At 46.6% G+C, this 17617-nt stretch overlaps 2 protein-coding genes across 2 annotated transcripts in view; both read left to right on the top strand.

Annotated features, from left to right (window-relative positions):
- The window catches only part of LOC310813378 (collagen alpha-3(VI) chain-like), a 92367-nt gene that overhangs the window by 33134 nt on the left and 41616 nt on the right, over positions 1–17617 (top strand). The window lies entirely within an intron of this gene.
- LOC310813140 (uncharacterized protein) lies at positions 19–17490 on the top strand (the record flags this gene model as incomplete). Its single annotated transcript, XM_083682002.1, has 22 exons — positions 19–541; positions 823–1422; positions 1704–2303; positions 2450–3046; positions 3196–3795; positions 4077–4676; positions 4958–5557; positions 5704–6300; positions 6450–7049; positions 7331–7930; positions 8077–8673; positions 8823–9422; positions 9704–10303; positions 10450–11046; positions 11196–11795; positions 12077–12676; positions 12823–13419; positions 13569–14168; positions 14450–15049; positions 15196–15792; positions 15942–16541; positions 16823–17490. 22 exons carry the CDS (start codon positions 19–21, stop codon positions 17488–17490), a joined length of 13173 nt encoding a protein of 4390 aa, XP_083538128.1.

The following is a 17617-nucleotide window of genomic DNA, read 5'->3' as shown; positions in this document are numbered from 1 at the left end:
AGGAATGGATTCCCAGCAATGCGTGACTTTGTTCAGAGAATGGTGGAGAAACTCAATGTGGAGGAGAACAAAGACCGTGTTTCTGTGGTTCAGTACAGTAGAGATCAACATGTCAATTTCTATCTGAACACTTACAACACAAAGGAGGAAATTCTTGACACTGTTAGAGGCCTGAGGCACAAAGGAGGTAGACCCCTCAACACCGGGGCAGCTCTCCAGTACGTGAGGGACAATGTCCTTACTGCCTCCTCTGGAAGCAGACGCCAAGAGGGCGTCCCTCAGATACTGATTGTGCTGAGTGGTGGAAGGTCCTTTGACAATGTAGATACACCGGCATCTGCTCTCAAGGAGCTTGGGGTCTTGGTGTTTGCAATTGGAACAAGGGGCTCTGATAGCAGAGAATTGCAGAAGATATCCTCTGAACCTAGTCATGCTCTCTCAGTGTCTGAATTCACTGACCTCCCCAATGTCCAAGAGCAGCTACTTTCTGCCGTGAGCACAGTCGGTGTACAGGGCACCCCCACGACACCAACAGTAATAGGTAAGACATTTACGTAACACTTTACACTGTCCTTACTACAGTGTAATTACACGTGGAATTCAAAGTCTAACCAATATTGGAAAAATGTACAGTCTTGATAATTTCCATATCCATTGAGGCCTTCCTTAATGATTCCATTTTAGATGTATAGCTCTGTAGCAATGTTCCCTAGCATAAGTACGGGGAAAGGGGTGACTCCTATGTGACCATAGTAGCTTTTTCCTGTATGTTCCGGATGCAGCATGTAATTTGACTCTCTTTCAAACTTTGATATTCCGTAGTTGAGCATCGGGCTCCCAGGAGGGATGTTGTGTTCTTGCTGGATGGCACTGATGCCACTAGGAATGGATTCCCAGCCATGCTTGACTTTGTCCAAAGAGTAGTGGAGACACTCAATGTGGATGAGAACAAAGATCGCGTCTCAGTGGTTCAGTACAGCAGAGATCCAGCCGCACAATTCTATCTGAACACATACACAACAAAGGGAGAGGTTCTTGACACTGTCAGAGGTCTGAGGCACAAAGGAGGTAGACCCCTCAACACCGGGGCAGCTCTCCAGTACGTGAGGGACAATGTCCTTACTGCCTCCTCTGGAAGCAGACGCCAAGAGGGCGTCCCTCAGATACTGATTGTGCTGAGTGGTGGAAGGTCCTTTGACAATGTAGATACACCGGCATCTGCTCTCAAGGAGCTTGGGGTCTTGGTGTTTGCAATTGGAACAAGGGGCTCTGATAGCAGAGAATTGCAGAAGATATCCTCTGAACCTAGTCATGCTCTCTCAGTGTCTGAATTCACTGACCTCCCCAATGTCCAAGAGCAGCTACTTTCTGCCGTGAGCACAGTCGGTGTACAGGGCACCCCCACGACACCAACAGTAATAGGTAAGACATTTACGTAACACTTTACACTGTCCTTACTACAGTGTAATTACACGTGGAATTCAAAGTCTAACCAATATTGGAAAAATGTACAGTCTTGATCATTTCCATTTCCATTGAGGCCTTCCTTAATGATTCCATTTTAGATGTATAGCTCTGTAGCAATGTTCCCTAGCATAAGTACGGGGAAAGGGGTGACTCCTATGTGACCATAGTAGCTTTTTCCTGTATGTTCCGGATGCAGCATGTAATTTGACTCTCTTTCAAACTTTGATATTCCGTAGTTGAGCATCGGGCTCCCAGGAGGGATGTTGTGTTCTTGCTGGATGGCACTGATGCCACTAGGAATGGATTCCCAGCCATGCTTGACTTTGTCCAAAGAGTAGTGGAGACACTCAATGTGGATGAGAACAAAGATCGCGTCTCAGTGGTTCAGTACAGCAGAGATCCAGCCGCACAATTCTATCTGAACACATACACAACAAAGGGAGAGGTTCTTGACACTGTCAGAGGTCTGAGGCACAAAGGCGGGAGACCCCTCAACACTGGGGCAGCTCTTCACTATGTGAGGGACAATGTCTTCACTGTGTCTGCTGGAAGTAGGCGCCTGGAAGGTGTTCCACAGATTCTGATACTGCTGAGTGGTGGAAGGTCCTTTGACAATGTTGACACACCAGCCTCTGCTCTGAAGGAGCTCGGGGTCTTGGTCTTTGGAATTGGAACAAGGAGCTCTGATAGCAGAGAATTGCAGAGGATATCACATGATCCCAGTTATGCTCTGTCTGTGTCTGACTTCACTGACCTTCCCAGTGTCCAACAGCAACTCCTGTCCTCAGTGGAGGCAGTGGGAATTGAAGTTACTCCAGAATCAACAACAGTGTTAGGTATGTCTCCTCATATTGCCACCGATCATGTCATGAATACAGACAGCAACAAGTCAGTTGGGCCTTGATCACCATTGGGTGTTAGCGTTTCATTGGGCCTTTAACACCACATTTATTTCACTGATATAATCTCTCTGTTTTCTCAGTTGATCATGACCCCGCCAGAAAGGATGTGGTATTCCTTCTGGATGGTTCTGATGGCACAAGGAATGGATTCCCAGCAATGCGTGACTTTGTTCAGAAAGTGGTGGAGAACCTCAATGTGGAGGAGAACAAAGACCGTGTTTCTGTGGTCCAGTACAGTAGAGATCAACAAGTCCATTTCTATCTGAACACTTACCACACAAAGGAGGAAATTCTTGACACTGTTAGAGTCCTGAGGCACAAAGGAGGTAGACCCCTGAACACCGGGGCAGCTCTCCAGTACGTGAGGGATAACGTCTTCACTGCCTCCTCTGGTAGCAGACGCCAAGAGGCCGTCCCTCAGTTACTGATTCTGCTGAGTGGCGGGCGGTCCAGTGATAATGTTGATACTCCAGCCTCTGCCCTCAAAGAGAGTGGCGTCTTGATATTTGGCATTGGAACCAGAAATTCCAGCAGAGAGGTTGAAAAGATTGTCACTGGTCCTAGTTATGCCCAATCTGTGTCTGAATTCTCTGACCTCCCCACTGTCCAGCAGCAGTTTTTCTCCTCGCTCAAAACTGTACTTGTTGAGGTGACACCCACAACCCCAACATTCATAGGTAAGCTTATGTGGATAATCCTTTAGGCATTTCTGAAATATCTCTTGGGATATGTCAGAAAAGTAAAATAACACACACACATATTTCATACTCAGGTTCAATGAAAAAATGTTGACATGATTTTCTCTTTTTATTTCTAATACTCCTAGTGGAGCAAACAACCGCCAGAAAGGATGTGGTATTCCTTCTGGATGGTTCCGATGGTACAAGGAATGGATTCCCAGCAATGCGTGACTTTGTTCAGAGAATGGTGGAGAAACTCAATGTGGAGGAGAACAAAGACCGTGTTTCTGTGGTTCAGTACAGTAGAGATCAACATGTCAATTTCTATCTGAACACTTACAACACAAAGGAGGAAATTCTTGACACTGTTAGAGGCCTGAGGCACAAAGGAGGTAGACCCCTCAACACCGGGGCAGCTCTCCAGTACGTGAGGGACAATGTCCTTACTGCCTCCTCTGGAAGCAGACGCCAAGAGGGCGTCCCTCAGATACTGATTGTGCTGAGTGGTGGAAGGTCCGTTGACAATGTAGATACACCGGCATCTGCTCTCAAGGAACTTGGGGTCTTGGTGTTTGCAATTGGAACAAGGGGCTCTGATGGCAGAGAATTGCAGAAGATATCCTCTGAACCTAGTCATGCTCTCTCAGTGTCTGAATTCACTGACCTCCCCAATGTCCAAGAGCAGCTACTTTTTGCCGTGAGCACAGTCGGTGTACAGGGCACCCCCACGACACCAACAGTAATAGGTAAGACATTTACGTAACACTTTACACTGTCCTTACTACAGTGTAATTACACGTGGAATTCAAAGTCTAACCAATATTGGAAAAATGTACAGTCTTGATCATTTCCATTTCCATTGAGGCCTTCCTTAATGATTCCATTTTAGATGTATAGCTCTGTAGCAATGTTCCCTAGCATAAGTACGGGGAAAGGGGTGACTCCTATGTGACCATAGTAGCTTTTTCCTGTATGTTCCGGATGCAGCATGTAATTTGACTCTCTTTCAAACTTTGATATTCCGTAGTTGAGCATCGGGCTCCCAGGAGGGATGTTGTGTTCTTGCTGGATGGCACTGATGCCACTAGGAATGGATTCCCAGCCATGCTTGACTTTGTCCAAAGAGTAGTGGAGACACTCAATGTGGATGAGAACAAAGATCGCGTCTCAGTGGTTCAGTACAGCAGAGATCCAGCCGCACAATTCTATCTGAACACATACACAACAAAGGGAGAGGTTCTTGACACTGTCAGAGGTCTGAGGCACAAAGGAGGTAGACCCCTCAACACCGGGGCAGCTCTCCAGTACGTGAGGGACAATGTCCTTACTGCCTCCTCTGGAAGCAGACGCCAAGAGGGCGTCCCTCAGATACTGATTGTGCTGAGTGGTGGAAGGTCCTTTGACAATGTAGATACACCGGCATCTGCTCTCAAGGAGCTTGGGGTCTTGGTGTTTGCAATTGGAACAAGGGGCTCTGATAGCAGAGAATTGCAGAAGATATCCTCTGAACCTAGTCATGCTCTCTCAGTGTCTGAATTCACTGACCTCCCCAATGTCCAAGAGCAGCTACTTTCTGCCGTGAGCACAGTCGGTGTACAGGGCACCCCCACGACACCAACAGTAATAGGTAAGACATTTACGTAACACTTTACACTGTCCTTACTACAGTGTAATTACACGTGGAATTCAAAGTCTAACCAATATTGGAAAAATGTACAGTCTTGATAATTTCCATATCCATTGAGGCCTTCCTTAATGATTCCATTTTAGATGTATAGCTCTGTAGCAATGTTCCCTAGCATAAGTACGGGGAAAGGGGTGACTCCTATGTGACCATAGTAGCTTTTTCCTGTATGTTCCGGATGCAGCATGTAATTTGACTCTCTTTCAAACTTTGATATTCCGTAGTTGAGCATCGGGCTCCCAGGAGGGATGTTGTGTTCTTGCTGGATGGCACTGATGCCACTAGGAATGGATTCCCAGCCATGCTTGACTTTGTCCAAAGAGTAGTGGAGACACTCAATGTGGATGAGAACAAAGATCGCGTCTCAGTGGTTCAGTACAGCAGAGATCCAGCCGCACAATTCTATCTGAACACATACACAACAAAGGGAGAGGTTCTTGACACTGTCAGAGGTCTGAGGCACAAAGGCGGGAGACCCCTCAACACTGGGGCAGCTCTTCACTATGTGAGGGACAATGTCTTCACTGTGTCTGCTGGAAGTAGGCGCCTGGAAGGTGTTCCACAGATTCTGATACTGCTGAGTGGTGGAAGGTCCTTTGACAATGTTGACACACCAGCCTCTGCTCTGAAGGAGCTTGGGGTCTTGGTCTTTGGAATTGGAACAAGGAGCTCTGATAGCAGAGAATTGCAGAGGATATCACATGATCCCAGTTATGCTCTGTCTGTGTCTGACTTCACTGACCTTCCCAGTGTCCAACAGCAACTCCTGTCCTCAGTGGAGGCAGTGGGAATTGAAGTTACTCCAGAATCAACAACAGTGTTAGGTATGTCTCCTCATATTGCCACCGATCATGTCATGAATACAGACAGCAACAAGTCAGTTGGGCCTTGATCACCATTGGGTGTTAGCGTTTCATTGGGCCTTTAACACCACATTTATTTCACTGATATAATCTCTCTGTTTTCTCAGTTGATCATGACCCCGCCAGAAAGGATGTGGTATTCCTTCTGGATGGTTCTGATGGCACAAGGAATGGATTCCCAGCAATGCGTGACTTTGTTCAGAAAGTGGTGGAGAACCTCAATGTGGAGGAGAACAAAGACCGTGTTTCTGTGGTCCAGTACAGTAGAGATCAACAAGTCCATTTCTATCTGAACACTTACCACACAAAGGAGGAAATTCTTGACACTGTTAGAGTCCTGAGGCACAAAGGAGGTAGACCCCTGAACACCGGGGCAGCTCTCCAGTACGTGAGGGATAACGTCTTCACTGCCTCCTCTGGTAGCAGACGCCAAGAGGCCGTCCCTCAGTTACTGATTCTGCTGAGTGGCGGGCGGTCCAGTGATAATGTTGATACTCCAGCCTCTGCCCTCAAAGAGAGTGGCGTCTTGATATTTGGCATTGGAACCAGAAATTCCAGCAGAGAGGTTGAAAAGATTGTCACTGGTCCTAGTTATGCCCAATCTGTGTCTGAATTCTCTGACCTCCCCACTGTCCAGCAGCAGTTTTTCTCCTCGCTCAAAACTGTACTTGTTGAGGTGACACCCACAACCCCAACATTCATAGGTAAGCTTATGTGGATAATCCTTTAGGCATTTCTGAAATATCTCTTGGGATATGTCAGAAAAGTAAAATAACACACACACATATTTCATACTCAGGTTCAATGAAAAAATGTTGACATGATTTTCTCTTTTTATTTCTAATACTCCTAGTGGAGCAAACAACCGCCAGAAAGGATGTGGTATTCCTTCTGGATGGTTCCGATGGTACAAGGAATGGATTCCCAGCAATGCGTGACTTTGTTCAGAGAATGGTGGAGAAACTCAATGTGGAGGAGAACAAAGACCGTGTTTCTGTGGTTCAGTACAGTAGAGATCAACATGTCAATTTCTATCTGAACACTTACAACACAAAGGAGGAAATTCTTGACACTGTTAGAGGCCTGAGGCACAAAGGAGGTAGACCCCTCAACACCGGGGCAGCTCTCCAGTACGTGAGGGACAATGTCCTTACTGCCTCCTCTGGAAGCAGACGCCAAGAGGGCGTCCCTCAGATACTGATTGTGCTGAGTGGTGGAAGGTCCTTTGACAATGTAGATACACCGGCATCTGCTCTCAAGGAGCTTGGGGTCTTGGTGTTTGCAATTGGAACAAGGGGCTCTGATAGCAGAGAATTGCAGAAGATATCCTCTGAACCTAGTCATGCTCTCTCAGTGTCTGAATTCACTGACCTCCCCAATGTCCAAGAGCAGCTACTTTCTGCCGTGAGCACAGTCGGTGTACAGGGCACCCCCACGACACCAACAGTAATAGGTAAGACATTTACGTAACACTTTACACTGTCCTTACTACAGTGTAATTACACGTGGAATTCAAAGTCTAACCAATATTGGAAAAATGTACAGTCTTGATAATTTCCATATCCATTGAGGCCTTCCTTAATGATTCCATTTTAGATGTATAGCTCTGTAGCAATGTTCCCTAGCATAAGTACGGGGAAAGGGGTGACTCCTATGTGACCATAGTAGCTTTTTCCTGTATGTTCCGGATGCAGCATGTAATTTGACTCTCTTTCAAACTTTGATATTCCGTAGTTGAGCATCGGGCTCCCAGGAGGGATGTTGTGTTCTTGCTGGATGGCACTGATGCCACTAGGAATGGATTCCCAGCCATGCTTGACTTTGTCCAAAGAGTAGTGGAGACACTCAATGTGGATGAGAACAAAGATCGCGTCTCAGTGGTTCAGTACAGCAGAGATCCAGCCGCACAATTCTATCTGAACACATACACAACAAAGGGAGAGGTTCTTGACACTGTCAGAGGTCTGAGGCACAAAGGCGGGAGACCCCTCAACACTGGGGCAGCTCTTCACTATGTGAGGGACAATGTCTTCACTGTGTCTGCTGGAAGTAGGCGCCTGGAAGGTGTTCCACAGATTCTGATACTGCTGAGTGGTGGAAGGTCCTTTGACAATGTTGACACACCAGCCTCTGCTCTGAAGGAGCTCGGGGTCTTGGTCTTTGGAATTGGAACAAGGAGCTCTGATAGCAGAGAATTGCAGAGGATATCACATGATCCCAGTTATGCTCTGTCTGTGTCTGACTTCACTGACCTTCCCAGTGTCCAACAGCAACTCCTGTCCTCAGTGGAGGCAGTGGGAATTGAAGTTACTCCAGAATCAACAACAGTGTTAGGTATGTCTCCTCATATTGCCACCGATCATGTCATGAATACAGACAGCAACAAGTCAGTTGGGCCTTGATCACCATTGGGTGTTAGCGTTTCATTGGGCCTTTAACACCACATTTATTTCACTGATATAATCTCTCTGTTTTCTCAGTTGATCATGACCCCGCCAGAAAGGATGTGGTATTCCTTCTGGATGGTTCTGATGGCACAAGGAATGGATTCCCAGCAATGCGTGACTTTGTTCAGAAAGTGGTGGAGAACCTCAATGTGGAGGAGAACAAAGACCGTGTTTCTGTGGTCCAGTACAGTAGAGATCAACAAGTCCATTTCTATCTGAACACTTACCACACAAAGGAGGAAATTCTTGACACTGTTAGAGTCCTGAGGCACAAAGGAGGTAGACCCCTGAACACCGGGGCAGCTCTCCAGTACGTGAGGGATAACGTCTTCACTGCCTCCTCTGGTAGCAGACGCCAAGAGGCCGTCCCTCAGTTACTGATTCTGCTGAGTGGCGGGCGGTCCAGTGATAATGTTGATACTCCAGCCTCTGCCCTCAAAGAGAGTGGCGTCTTGATATTTGGCATTGGAACCAGAAATTCCAGCAGAGAGGTTGAAAAGATTGTCACTGGTCCTAGTTATGCCCAATCTGTGTCTGAATTCTCTGACCTCCCCACTGTCCAGCAGCAGTTTTTCTCCTCGCTCAAAACTGTACTTGTTGAGGTGACACCCACAACCCCAACATTCATAGGTAAGCTTATGTGGATAATCCTTTAGGCATTTCTGAAATATCTCTTGGGATATGTCAGAAAAGTAAAATAACACACACACATATTTCATACTCAGGTTCAATGAAAAAATGTTGACATGATTTTCTCTTTTTATTTCTAATACTCCTAGTGGAGCAAACAACCGCCAGAAAGGATGTGGTATTCCTTCTGGATGGTTCCGATGGTACAAGGAATGGATTCCCAGCAATGCGTGACTTTGTTCAGAGAATGGTGGAGAAACTCAATGTGGAGGAGAACAAAGACCGTGTTTCTGTGGTTCAGTACAGTAGAGATCAACATGTCAATTTCTATCTGAACACTTACAACACAAAGGAGGAAATTCTTGACACTGTTAGAGGCCTGAGGCACAAAGGAGGTAGACCCCTCAACACCGGGGCAGCTCTCCAGTACGTGAGGGACAATGTCCTTACTGCCTCCTCTGGAAGCAGACGCCAAGAGGGCGTCCCTCAGATACTGATTGTGCTGAGTGGTGGAAGGTCCTTTGACAATGTAGATACACCGGCATCTGCTCTCAAGGAGCTTGGGGTCTTGGTGTTTGCAATTGGAACAAGGGGCTCTGATAGCAGAGAATTGCAGAAGATATCCTCTGAACCTAGTCATGCTCTCTCAGTGTCTGAATTCACTGACCTCCCCAATGTCCAAGAGCAGCTACGTTCTGCCGTGAGCACAGTCGGTGTACAGGGCACCCCCACGACACCAACAGTAATAGGTAAGACATTTACGTAACACTTTACACTGTCCTTACTACAGTGTAATTACACGTGGAATTCAAAGTCTAACCAATATTGGAAAAATGTACAGTCTTGATAATTTCCATTTCCATTGAGGCCTTCCTTAATGATTCCATTTTAGATGTATAGCTCTGTAGCAATGTTCCCTAGCATAAGTACGGGGAAAGGGGTGACTCCTATGTGACCATAGTAGCTTTTTCCTGTATGTTCCGGATGCAGCATGTAATTTGACTCTCTTTCAAACTTTGATATTCCGTAGTTGAGCATCGGGCTCCCAGGAGGGATGTTGTGTTCTTGCTGGATGGCACTGATGCCACTAGGAATGGATTCCCAGCCATGCTTGACTTTGTCCAAAGAGTAGTGGAGACACTCAATGTGGATGAGAACAAAGATCGCGTCTCAGTGGTTCAGTACAGCAGAGATCCAGCCGCACAATTCTATCTGAACACATACACAACAAAGGGAGAGGTTCTTGACACTGTCAGAGGTCTGAGGCACAAAGGCGGGAGACCCCTCAACACTGGGGCAGCTCTTCACTATGTGAGGGACAATGTCTTCACTGTGTCTGCTGGAAGTAGGCGCCTGGAAGGTGTTCCACAGATTCTGATACTGCTGAGTGGTGGAAGGTCCTTTGACAATGTTGACACACCAGCCTCTGCTCTGAAGGAGCTTGGGGTCTTGGTCTTTGGAATTGGAACAAGGAGCTCTGATAGCAGAGAATTGCAGAGGATATCACATGATCCCAGTTATGCTCTGTCTGTGTCTGACTTCACTGACCTTCCCAGTGTCCAACAGCAACTCCTGTCCTCAGTGGAGGCAGTGGGAATTGAAGTTACTCCAGAATCAACAACAGTGTTAGGTATGTCTCCTCATATTGCCACCGATCATGTCATGAATACAGACAGCAACAAGTCAGTTGGGCCTTGATCACCATTGGGTGTTAGCGTTTCATTGGGCCTTTAACACCACATTTATTTCATTGATATAATCTCTTTGTTTTCTCAGTTGATCATGACCCCGCCAGAAAGGATGTGGTATTCCTTCTGGATGGTTCTGATGGCACAAGGAATGGATTCCCAGCAATGCGTGACTTTGTTCAGAAAGTGGTGGAGAACCTCAATGTGGAGGAGAACAAAGACCGTGTTTCTGTGGTCCAGTACAGTAGAGATCAACAAGTCCATTTCTATCTGAACACTTACCACACAAAGGAGGAAATTCTTGACACTGTTAGAGTCCTGAGGCACAAAGGAGGTAGACCCCTGAACACCGGGGCAGCTCTCCAGTACGTGAGGGATAACGTCTTCACTGCCTCCTCTGGTAGCAGACGCCAAGAGGCCGTCCCTCAGTTACTGATTCTGCTGAGTGGCGGGCGGTCCAGTGATAATGTTGATACTCCAGCCTCTGCCCTCAAAGAGAGTGGCGTCTTGATATTTGGCATTGGAACCAGAAATTCCAGCAGAGAGGTTGAAAAGATTGTCACTGGTCCTAGTTATGCCCAATCTGTGTCTGAATTCTCTGACCTCCCCACTGTCCAGCAGCAGTTTTTCTCCTCGCTCAAAACTGTACTTGTTGAGGTGACACCCACAACCCCAACATTCATAGGTAAGCTTATGTGGATAATCCTTTAGGCATTTCTGAAATATCTCTTGGGATATGTCAGAAAAGTAAAATAACACACACACATATTTCATACTCAGGTTCAATGAAAAAATGTTGACATGATTTTCTCTTTTTATTTCTAATACTCCTAGTGGAGCAAACAACCGCCAGAAAGGATGTGGTATTCCTTCTGGATGGTTCCGATGGTACAAGGAATGGATTCCCAGCAATGCGTGACTTTGTTCAGAGAATGGTGGAGAAACTCAATGTGGAGGAGAACAAAGACCGTGTTTCTGTGGTTCAGTACAGTAGAGATCAACATGTCAATTTCTATCTGAACACTTACAACACAAAGGAGGAAATTCTTGACACTGTTAGAGGCCTGAGGCACAAAGGAGGTAGACCCCTCAACACCGGGGCAGCTCTCCAGTACGTGAGGGACAATGTCCTTACTGCCTCCTCTGGAAGCAGACGCCAAGAGGGCGTCCCTCAGATACTGATTGTGCTGAGTGGTGGAAGGTCCTTTGACAATGTAGATACACCGGCATCTGCTCTCAAGGAGCTTGGGGTCTTGGTGTTTGCAATTGGAACAAGGGGCTCTGATAGCAGAGAATTGCAGAAGATATCCTCTGAACCTAGTCATGCTCTCTCAGTGTCTGAATTCACTGACCTCCCCAATGTCCAAGAGCAGCTACTTTCTGCCGTGAGCACAGTCGGTGTACAGGGCACCCCCACGACACCAACAGTAATAGGTAAGACATTTACGTAACACTTTACACTGTCCTTACTACAGTGTAATTACACGTGGAATTCAAAGTCTAACCAATATTGGAAAAATGTACAGTCTTGATAATTTCCATTTCCATTGAGGCCTTCCTTAATGATTCCATTTTAGATGTATAGCTCTGTAGCAATGTTCCCTAGCATAAGTACGGGGAAAGGGGTGACTCCTATGTGACCATAGTAGCTTTTTCCTGTATGTTCCGGATGCAGCATGTAATTTGACTCTCTTTCAAACTTTGATATTCCGTAGTTGAGCATCGGGCTCCCAGGAGGGATGTTGTGTTCTTGCTGGATGGCACTGATGCCACTAGGAATGGATTCCCAGCCATGCTTGACTTTGTCCAAAGAGTAGTGGAGACACTCAATGTGGATGAGAACAAAGATCGCGTCTCAGTGGTTCAGTACAGCAGAGATCCAGCCGCACAATTCTATCTGAACACATACACAACAAAGGGAGAGGTTCTTGACACTGTCAGAGGTCTGAGGCACAAAGGCGGGAGACCCCTCAACACTGGGGCAGCTCTTCACTATGTGAGGGACAATGTCTTCACTGTGTCTGCTGGAAGTAGGCGCCTGGAAGGTGTTCCACAGATTCTGATACTGCTGAGTGGTGGAAGGTCCTTTGACAATGTTGACACACCAGCCTCTGCTCTGAAGGAGCTTGGGGTCTTGGTCTTTGGAATTGGAACAAGGAGCTCTGATAGCAGAGAATTGCAGAGGATATCACATGATCCCAGTTATGCTCTGTCTGTGTCTGACTTCACTGACCTTCCCAGTGTCCAACAGCAACTCCTGTCCTCAGTGGAGGCAGTGGGAATTGAAGTTACTCCAGAATCAACAACAGTGTTAGGTATGTCTCCTCATATTGCCACCGATCATGTCATGAATACAGACAGCAACAAGTCAGTTGGGCCTTGATCACCATTGGGTGTTAGCGTTTCATTGGGCCTTTAACACCACATTTATTTCATTGATATAATCTCTTTGTTTTCTCAGTTGATCATGACCCCGCCAGAAAGGATGTGGTATTCCTTCTGGATGGTTCTGATGGCACAAGGAATGGATTCCCAGCAATGCGTGACTTTGTTCAGAAAGTGGTGGAGAACCTCAATGTGGAGGAGAACAAAGACCGTGTTTCTGTGGTCCAGTACAGTAGAGATCAACAAGTCCATTTCTATCTGAACACTTACCACACAAAGGAGGAAATTCTTGACACTGTTAGAGTCCTGAGGCACAAAGGAGGTAGACCCCTGAACACCGGGGCAGCTCTCCAGTACGTGAGGGATAACGTCTTCACTGCCTCCTCTGGTAGCAGACGCCAAGAGGCCGTCCCTCAGTTACTGATTCTGCTGAGTGGCGGGCGGTCCAGTGATAATGTTGATACTCCAGCCTCTGCCCTCAAAGAGAGTGGCGTCTTGATATTTGGCATTGGAACCAGAAATTCCAGCAGAGAGGTTGAAAAGATTGTCACTGGTCCTAGTTATGCCCAATCTGTGTCTGAATTCTCTGACCTCCCCACTGTCCAGCAGCAGTTTTTCTCCTCGCTCAAAACTGTACTTGTTGAGGTGACACCCACAACCCCAACATTCATAGGTAAGCTTATGTGGATAATCCTTTAGGCATTTCTGAAATATCTCTTGGGATATGTCAGAAAAGTAAAATAACACACACACATATTTCATACTCAGGTTCAATGAAAAAATGTTGACATGATTTTCTCTTTTTATTTCTAATACTCCTAGTGGAGCAAACAACCGCCAGAAAGGATGTGGTATTCCTTCTGGATGGTTCCGATGGTACAAGGAATGGATTCCCAGCAATGCGTGACTTTGTTCAGAGAATGGTGGAGAAACTCAATGTGGAGGAGAACAAAGACCGTGTTTCTGTGGTTCAGTACAGTAGAGATCAACATGTCAATTTCTATCTGAACACTTACAACACAAAGGAGGAAATTCTTGACACTGTTAGAGGCCTGAGGCACAAAGGAGGTAGACCCCTCAACACCGGGGCAGCTCTCCAGTACGTGAGGGACAATGTCCTTACTGCCTCCTCTGGAAGCAGACGCCAAGAGGGCGTCCCTCAGATACTGATTGTGCTGAGTGGTGGAAGGTCCTTTGACAATGTAGATACACCGGCATCTGCTCTCAAGGAGCTTGGGGTCTTGGTGTTTGCAATTGGAACAAGGGGCTCTGATAGCAGAGAATTGCAGAAGATATCCTCTGAACCTAGTCATGCTCTCTCAGTGTCTGAATTCACTGACCTCCCCAATGTCCAAGAGCAGCTACTTTCTGCCGTGAGCACAGTCGGTGTACAGGGCACCCCCACGACACCAACAGTAATAGGTAAGACATTTACGTAACACTTTACACTGTCCTTACTACAGTGTAATTACACGTGGAATTCAAAGTCTAACCAATATTGGAAAAATGTACAGTCTTGATAATTTCCATTTCCATTGAGGCCTTCCTTAATGATTCCATTTTAGATGTATAGCTCTGTAGCAATGTTCCCTAGCATAAGTACGGGGAAAGGGGTGACTCCTATGTGACCATAGTAGCTTTTTCCTGTATGTTCCGGATGCAGCATGTAATTTGACTCTCTTTCAAACTTTGATATTCCGTAGTTGAGCATCGGGCTCCCAGGAGGGATGTTGTGTTCTTGCTGGATGGCACTGATGCCACTAGGAATGGATTCCCAGCCATGCTTGACTTTGTCCAAAGAGTAGTGGAGACACTCAATGTGGATGAGAACAAAGATCGCGTCTCAGTGGTTCAGTACAGCAGAGATCCAGCCGCACAATTCTATCTGAACACATACACAACAAAGGGAGAGGTTCTTGACACTGTCAGAGGTCTGAGGCACAAAGGCGGGAGACCCCTCAACACTGGGGCAGCTCTTCACTATGTGAGGGACAATGTCTTCACTGTGTCTGCTGGAAGTAGGCGCCTGGAAGGTGTTCCACAGATTCTGATACTGCTGAGTGGTGGAAGGTCCTTTGACAATGTTGACACACCAGCCTCTGCTCTGAAGGAGCTTGGGGTCTTGGTCTTTGGAATTGGAACAAGGAGCTCTGATAGCAGAGAATTGCAGAGGATATCACATGATCCCAGTTATGCTCTGTCTGTGTCTGACTTCACTGACCTTCCCAGTGTCCAACAGCAACTCCTGTCCTCAGTGGAGGCAGTGGGAATTGAAGTTACTCCAGAATCAACAACAGTGTTAGGTATGTCTCCTCATATTGCCACCGATCATGTCATGAATACAGACAGCAACAAGTCAGTTGGGCCTTGATCACCATTGGGTGTTAGCGTTTCATTGGGCCTTTAACACCACATTTATTTCATTGATATAATCTCTTTGTTTTCTCAGTTGATCATGACCCCGCCAGAAAGGATGTGGTATTCCTTCTGGATGGTTCTGATGGCACAAGGAATGGATTCCCAGCAATGCGTGACTTTGTTCAGAAAGTGGTGGAGAACCTCAATGTGGAGGAGAACAAAGACCGTGTTTCTGTGGTCCAGTACAGTAGAGATCAACAAGTCCATTTCTATCTGAACACTTACCACACAAAGGAGGAAATTCTTGACACTGTTAGAGTCCTGAGGCACAAAGGAGGTAGACCCCTGAACACCGGGGCAGCTCTCCAGTACGTGAGGGATAACGTCTTCACTGCCTCCTCTGGTAGCAGACGCCAAGAGGCCGTCCCTCAGTTACTGATTCTGCTGAGTGGCGGGCGGTCCAGTGATAATGTTGATACTCCAGCCTCTGCCCTCAAAGAGAGTGGCGTCTTGATATTTGGCATTGGAACCAGAAATTCCAGCAGAGAGGTTGAAAAGATTGTCACTGGTCCTAGTTATGCCCAATCTGTGTCTGAATTCTCTGACCTCCCCACTGTCCAGCAGCAGTTTTTCTCCTCGCTCAAAACTGTACTTGTTGAGGTGACACCCACAACCCCAACATTCATAGGTAAGCTTATGTGGATAATCCTTTAGGCATTTCTGAAATATCTCTTGGGATATGTCAGAAAAGTAAAATAACACACACACATATTTCATACTCAGGTTCAATGAAAAAATGTTGACATGATTTTCTCTTTTTATTTCTAATACTCCTAGTGGAGCAAACAACCGCCAGAAAGGATGTGGTATTCCTTCTGGATGGTTCCGATGGTACAAGGAATGGATTCCCAGCAATGCGTGACTTTGTTCAGAGAATGGTGGAGAAACTCAATGTGGAGGAGAACAAAGACCGTGTTTCTGTGGTTCAGTACAGTAGAGATCAACATGTCAATTTCTATCTGAACACTTACAACACAAAGGAGGAAATTCTTGACACTGTTAGAGGCCTGAGGCACAAAGGAGGTAGACCCCTCAACACCGGGGCAGCTCTCCAGTACGTGAGGGACAATGTCCTTACTGCCTCCTCTGGAAGCAGACGCCAAGAGGGCGTCCCTCAGATACTGATTGTGCTGAGTGGTGGAAGGTCCTTTGACAATGTAGATACACCGGCATCTGCTCTCAAGGAGCTTGGGGTCTTGGTGTTTGCAATTGGAACAAGGGGCTCTGATAGCAGAGAATTGCAGAAGATATCCTCTGAACCTAGTCATGCTCTCTCAGTGTCTGAATTCACTGACCTCCCCAATGTCCAAGAGCAGCTACTTTCTGCCGTGAGCACAGTCGGTGTACAGGGCACCCCCACGACACCAACAGTAATAGGTAAGACATTTACGTAACACTTTACACTGTCCTTACTACAGTGGAATTACACGTGGAATTCAAAGTCTAACCAATATTGGAAAAATGTACAGTATTGATAATTTCCATTTCCATTGAGGCCTTCTTTAATGATTCCATTTTAGATGTATAGCTCTGTAGCAATGTTCCCTAGCATAAGTACGGGGAAAGGGGTGACTCCTATGTGACCATAGTAGCTTTTTCCTGTATGTTCCGGATGCAGCATGTAATTTGACTCTCTTTCAAACTTTGATATTCCGTAGTTGAGCATCGGGCTCCCAGGAGGGATGTTGTGTTCTTGCTGGATGGCACTGATGCCACTAGGAATGGATTCCCAGCCATGCTTGACTTTGTCCAAAGAGTAGTGGAGACACTCAATGTGGATGAGAACAAAGATCGCGTCTCAGTGGTTCAGTACAGCAGAGATCCAGCCGCACAATTCTATCTGAACACATACACAACAAAGGGAGAGGTTCTTGACACTGTCAGAGGTCTGAGGCACAAAGGCGGGAGACCCCTCAACACTGGGGCAGCTCTTCACTATGTGAGGGACAATGTCTTCACTGTGTCTGCTGGAAGTAGGCGCCTGGAAGGTGTTCCACAGATTCTGATACTGCTGAGTGGTGGAAGGTCCTTTGACAATGTTGACACACCAGCCTCTGCTCTGAAGGAGCTCGGGGTCTTGGTCTTTGGAATTGGAACAAGGAGCTCTGATAGCAGAGAATTGCAGAGGATATCACATGATCCCAGTTATGCTCTGTCTGTGTCTGACTTCACTGACCTTCCCAGTGTCCAACAGCAACTCCTGTCCTCAGTGGAGGCAGTGGGAATTGAAGTTACTCCAGAATCAACAACAGTGTTAGGTATGTCTCCTCATATTGCCACCGATCATGTCATGAATACAGACAGCAACAAGTCAGTTGGGCCTTGATCACCATTGGGTGTTAGCGTTTCATTGGGCCTTTAACACCACATTTATTTCACTGATATAATCTCTCTGTTTTCTCAGTTGATCATGACCCCGCCAGAAAGGATGTGGTATTCCTTCTGGATGGTTC

This window comes from Argentina silus (assembly GCF_951799395.1).
Source record: "Argentina silus genome assembly, chromosome: 12".
NCBI lineage: Eukaryota > Metazoa > Chordata > Actinopteri > Argentiniformes > Argentinidae > Argentina > Argentina silus.
Note: the sequence above shows the minus strand (reverse complement) of the source record. Positions and strands in the feature narration are given on the sequence as shown.